General features: G+C 40.8%; 1 protein-coding gene across 2 annotated transcripts in view; it reads left to right on the top strand.

Moving 5' to 3' along the window:
- Window positions 1–1,046: 1,046 nt before the first annotated feature.
- The window catches only part of TINAG (tubulointerstitial nephritis antigen), a 79,696-nt gene continuing 74,435 nt past the window's right edge, over window positions 1,047–6,307 (top strand). Inside the window, exon 1 of one of the 2 annotated variants that reach the window (XM_045294880.1) lies at window positions 1,047–1,275. In XM_045294880.1, the coding sequence (XP_045150815.1) occupies window positions 1,146–1,275 (130 nt within the window). In that variant the 5' untranslated portion in view covers window positions 1,047–1,145. Of the gene's footprint in view, window positions 1,501–6,307 lie in introns of both variants that reach the window. The other variant, XM_004696348.2, reaches the window with a different exon arrangement.

Genomic DNA, 6,307 nt, shown 5'->3' with positions numbered 1-6,307 from the left:
GTGAGGATAAACAAATACTTGGACACTTTATAGAGCAAAGACGGAACAGAGCCACCAATGATAAATGAGCCTGGCAAAGAGACCCTTGTTTTATATGAAAATTGTCGAGGACCACAAAAAAGTAAATGGTCAACTAAGATCACCAACAAAAAACAGTAGCTCCGGGGACCAGAGTCCAGTTTTCTCATTGCCCAGACTGCCCCTTTGCAGCAGGCAGCTCAGCTACTCTTGTTGAATCATCATCTGCGCATTACTTATCCCCATTCCAAAGGGAGTTGTTGTGGTTAATGAATAAATGCTTTATGACAAAGCCCACGAAAGCAATACAGCTATGGAGAAACATGAAAGACAAGTTGACCTTTGAGTTTTCTTCATCCCTCCCTTCCCCCCTCTCATCTTTTTAGCAAGGAGTTCTGGCTTTTCTTGACTGCAAACTGTCTTCCAAATACTGCACGCTTCTACGTCAATGCCAGGTAGGGACTAAGGTCACCCTCAGGGAATTTCTAGCTGAATAAGGCTCCACGAAGCCTGGAAATAAAAATGTTTCTGGTAGGTAAATGGGGTACAGATGGGAAATCAGCCCAGTGTGCGACCAGGCATGATTTAGAGCAACTGTTATTGATATGACAGACCCTAGCAGGCAACCTCGGGGAGCTTGGATTTTAGTGACAGTGCAAGTAGGTGGAATGAATAATTGCATTTTTGACTTTTGAATTTCCTGCACTTTGCCAGTAGTTATTACAGCCATAATTTGGGCCATGTGTATTCCCGGGAGGGTTTTGATTTAATAATATATCTTTTGGGGGCAGTAGGGGTGGGGAAGCCATATATAATGTATCATTGACACATAAGACCTTATGTAGGTAGTTTTATGGTGATGGAAATTTTTAACATATTAAATACAAATTTTTAACATTGGAGGAATGACAATGGCTTATTTCAAGGGCTCACATTATCTTGGGCAAACATTAAAGTCCTTGATTAATGTTTAACTAAGAAAAGTTTACTTGGTTCAAGTGAAGAATCTGTCTCAGTTTTCAGGCTGATGTGTCTGGGTGAGTAGAATTTAGACTCCACGGAGAAGCCTTCAAAACCAAGGGCACTGGCCAGAAGAGACCGTGGGAGTTGAACCTGACCCCTAGAGAATGTGGACCAGATATCAGATCTTCATCCTTTGCTATCTCACCACAGAAGTTTGCATGGAGAAGAGGTCTTTCTCTCAAAGACAGGTGAACCCAGAAGCTAATTTGACTAGGACTCACAGCATTTTAGAAGGTACTCGATTGAAAAGAACAGTTTTCGAAGGGCACTTCTGCAGCCATTTTGGCTGTTGTAAAGACAGAGACGATGGCTGTGTTACTCATTTCGATGAGGCGCATGCTCTGTGTTACTGTGATAAGTTCTGTGACAGGGAAAATTCTGATTGCTGTCCTGATTACAAGTCCTTTTGCCAGAAAGAACAAGAATGGTCTCCCCACACCCAATCTTGGTTTCCGGAAGGTAGGCGCTGGGGCTGGGGGAGAGCACTCTTCCAGCTACAATCACAAGATCAGACTTTCTTTCTCCCTCTGCCTGTTTCCTTTCACCTTTGCCTTCCTCTTCATTTTGAATTAATGCACTTTTATTGTGATTGCTAAACGGAATTTCTTTGGGTTGTTAAAGTGTTTTGGTTTAAAGTACCTGCTTTGTAACAACATGTTTGGAGATGTACTGATCTGATGACGGTGAGTGCTGGCCGGGAAACTTTTTTTAAAGCTCACTCAGTAAAAGCAAGGGGACTTGAAACTCTCTTTTCTTGTAAATCGGCATTGACATCAGGATGCTTGACTGTGGTGTGGGTCGGGTCGTCTCTTAGAAAATCATCTGAAAATCACAGGCCTGAGCATCTGCCAATTCATGAAGCATTTTATATGTGCTTTCTTGGAGCTTCTGGACCCCCTGGCATGAGAAACATGTGCTACAGCAGCCCCATTAAAATCAAGGCAAAAAAAAGAAAATACTGTCAGCCACTCTTTCTACTTGAATACAAAATGGGTTCTTCATATGCATTTTTGCTTTGTTCATTTTACTATGCTGGTTAGGAATTAAATTATTAAAAGGAAAAGATGACTCCATGTAAGGTCATTGTAAAGGTGTGTGGTGGAGTGGATAACTACAAATAATTCATAAGGAGAGGGAGTCTTCCCTCTCTTTCTCTAGTTATAGAAGAGCAATCGACATTGGTATAAGCAGCCTCTGGGGAGTGGAGAGTAGGGAACCCACAGCTACACTCCTGTCGTGCTGTCTGCCTAGCAATAGAAGTCTTTTATCTCCCCTTATGTCCAATCTCCTGTACAGAAAGACAGGCTGAATGGGCAATGGTGACTAGCTAATACATTTAGAAGACTGGTATCTTACAATTACAATACACTAGGGATTTAGTATCCTTATTTCTACAGAATTGGCTTTGCCAATAAATTGTTCAGCCAGCATTTATTTCATCGTACTAATTGCCAATTATAACACTAAGCACACAGACAAGTCTTCCTCAGTGATTCTTGATTAAACACCTTTACTCCACTAGGGACTGAGCTTGGTGCTCAGTAACAAAACTGGTAATGAAAATAGAAGTGTCTCATGAAAATCATAGTCAATGGATGGTTGAGGGGTGGGAGTCCTATATTTAACAAATTCATTGTTTAATTGCATATTGTGGGGCGTGCTCTTAAGGGAGCCTCCAGGACACTGTGTGAATGTATACCAAACATGAGTAACATGAGTAGGTAACATCTAAGATGGGATTGAGTGGAAAGAATGGGCCAGAGAGGGAAGACATTTAAACTGAGTGTAGGGGAGAGGATAAGTGAGCTGAGAAGAGTTGATATCACAATTCTACTCAGGTGGGGTGGGGATGGGGTGGTATGGCTTGATCTTGGAACTGGAAGGAGAGTGTAATGACAAGGGAAGTTTGAGAAGTGGTTAGAAGTGGGCGTGTGCCAGCCCCTGGAGGCCATGTGGAAGATAAGATGTGAGACTTCCTTCTGTTTTAAGAGACCTCATGGGACAATGTCACACAGCAATAGGATGAGTTTCATGAGTCTGTGGCCTTTGCAGTAGGACAGGAGCCCTTGCGCAGAACACCCTCATGCTCAGTTTAAAGCGATGCAGTCACCATTTGTGTCTACCTAGCTTTTGATCAAGGGACTCTGTTTTGTGTTGAATTGTATCCCCCTCCCCCCATAAAACGTGTGCTATAAAGCCTAACCCCTCTAATGGTGGTTATCATCTCATTTGAGTCTGTCTGAGTCACCTTTGCTATGTTAATGAGACAGTATGAGTGTAGAGTATGTTTTACCTCAATCTCTTTCGAGATGTAAAATTGCAGATTAAACAAGCAAGAGAAGAAGCACACGCAGAGATGGGGGATGATAGGTGCCTCTCACCTGACGATCACCAAGATGCCAAGGAACAAGGTCCCTATCCTCCAGCCTGCAGAGAGAAAAAGCCTCTCACTAGTGTTGCTGCCCTGAATGGAACCCTCTAACCAGCTCAACTGCGAAAAGACCATGTTCTGTTTGTTAATGCCACCCACTCATGTATGTCCATCACAGCAGCACGAGACAAGGAAGACCGGCTCTACATATTTATTTTCCACCCGACCCCGAATACCACTTAGCTCTTTCTTGCCTTGTTTAAAAATCAGTCATGTTACATTTACTCCCAAGTAAGAATAAATGGGAAGACCAAACAAAGGTAGATCCAGGAATGGTCTGGGGGCTCACCTTAAATCCCTACTCCAACTTAAGGACAATTAGTTCTTACAGGACAGCTCCTCTCCATATTCGCCTGCAGGAAGGGAACACAGAGGAGACGGGTGCTATAGCAAAATGTGGTGAAGAAATTAGATGGTGCCCCAGTGTCAGATAAAATAGGGTCTTAAAGGCTTGTCTCCAAGCGGGCAATCATCTAAATGAGAGGTCAACTGAGTCCACATGGACGAATCACACCATCATCAGTCACCAATGGATTCTGAAGCATATAATCCTAAATTGAAGGGAGGCATTAGTATCAGAGCCTAACGACTGAGAATCTGGTTTGCAGAAGGCTGTGGATGAGTGGGAGCCCAAGATTCATTGGTGAAACCAAGCAGGAAATAAACCTTTGGTGAACTCCCTACCGTGAAAATTGAGGGCTAGGAGGGAAGTGGTCACTAAATGGAATGCATGGCTGAGTTAAGTATAGAAGGTCAAGGGAGAAGGCTGACTTGAACAGTTAAAACTTGTCAGCAGATTCCCCCTCGAATGCATGCTGGACCGGATGGGGTTTCCAAAACCACGTATTTGGGGTTGTATTGTTTTGTTTGTTTGTTGATTGGACATATTAGGGGTTATCAACGAAGTGTTATGTCCTTGGAAATCACCTTCTTGATGTCGTGTTATATGTTTTTTCATTTGAGGGGTATGAGAACCAGGACAGATGAAGCTATGGAGTCAGCAAGTGGAATAAGAGTTTGTGGGCCGGGGCCACAGGGGTAGTGGCAGCGAGGTGAAGGGGTGATGATGTCAAGGGGTCCATATAGGAAAAGAATGTTTGGAAACTGGTTATTGTAGCAAATGTATAATTCTTCTGGATGTGATTGAACTATGGAAGGATTTGATATATGCATTAATCCCAATTAATAAAAAATTAAATTAAAAAAAATCAGTCGTGTTAGAAGACAGGATTGGTGACAAGAAAAAATAGGTGTGGGAAAATAGCATGAGAAATGACAGCCGTATTCTGCCATGAACTTCTCAAGTGAGTGTGATGACTCACATGTTTTCTGTGTTCTATCCTCAGACGTTACTTTTGTAATGTAAAAATCATGTGCTTGAATATTGTATAGTGTCAAATTGCTATGAGAGCTTCCATAACTTTGTCTTTACTGTGTGTACTTAATTATTCTAATTCCAGTCACACATACATGCCAGGCCTGTTCTCGTCTCCCCTGGGAGCCGTGCTGGAGGATGGGAATTGGACGAGGAGTTCAGGAATGGGAATGCAGACAGGCCGGGAGAGATAGACAGGGTGAGAGCCGACATGTCACACGAGACAGCCTTGCCTTCAAGGGTCTTATGAAGAGGAAAGACACGTAAGAAGATCAGTGTAGTACAAAAAGGCAATAGCTATGGGAGAAATGCACTCAGTATGATGAAACCCGGCGGGTTAGAGTTGAGTCATAAGCTATGAGTGGTCATTACCCAGCTGACACGGTGAGAGAAGTAGGTTTAAGAATTTCTGGCTGAGAAAAGAGTAGGTGCAAGATGAGGTCATAAGAAGCTCCATGGTGCAGAATCAACAATTAAATAGGTAGGAAAGGCAGGATTAAATTTGTGAGGGCACTTATGTGTTAAAAGTCTCACATTGGCTGACTTAAAATTTAAAGATTTGAGTTATTTAGCCCACATAGAATATATATATATATATTTTAACAAATTCTATAAACTGGATCTTTAAAAAACAACTTTTGGGCATAGAGAGTTGAGTGAATTAAATTATGCTCAGCATATTATCACTATGCATGTAGTTTTCTTGTATTTGTGGACAATTTTATCTGTCATGCATTTATCAACTTAATTTTACTTTATCTTTATGCCTGATTACCATCTCTTTATAGAGTTCATATGTTTTGTTTGTTTCCTTTTGGTATCTTTTCTAAATATGTAAGCTTGTTAGTTATACTTGAATCTTTAATTTACAAAATATATACCCTGCTATAGACTTGATTTTATTTCTTACTTAAGAGAAATGTATTATGCCTTAAAGTTTATCCATATATTTCTAGTGTAGGGCTTTTTACAGATGCCCAGTTGTGGTACTTTTTCACACCACATTGACTGACTTCTTCCCTTGGTGATGGGCACATAGACTTCCTCCAAGTCTCCTGCTACCACAAGAAAGTGCAGATGGACAGTTTTATATGCTTTTTTTTATGAACCTATGCAATATAAACAAGACAGAAATGATTAAGACCAAGGTATATATCTATTTAATGTAAATTATGCAAGATGGCTCTCAGGAATCAGTTTATAATCTCATCTGTATTCCATTCAACAACTGACATTAAGCAGTTATGTAACCTTTACTCATTTGATATCTGAAACATGATTTCTTATTATCATTTTGTCATTATTCCCATTATTAATGAGTTTGAAAAATGGATTTGAGTACCCCTTCATATTCTTGTTAGATATTTGGATTTCTTCTTGCTTCACATTTTAAAAAAATATAGCCTCATAATCTATCTTAATATCTGGTATAAAAAATCCATTTATAAGCTGTTCTTCTT

The sequence above is a fragment of the Echinops telfairi genome, unplaced genomic scaffold, assembly GCF_000313985.2.
Source record: "Echinops telfairi isolate 266 unplaced genomic scaffold, ASM31398v2 ScPeMD7_3533;HRSCAF=4204_1, whole genome shotgun sequence".
Classification (NCBI taxonomy): Eukaryota; Metazoa; Chordata; class Mammalia; order Afrosoricida; family Tenrecidae; genus Echinops; species Echinops telfairi.
The sequence above is the reverse complement of the archived record's forward strand: the minus strand, read 5'-3'. Positions and strand labels throughout refer to the sequence as shown.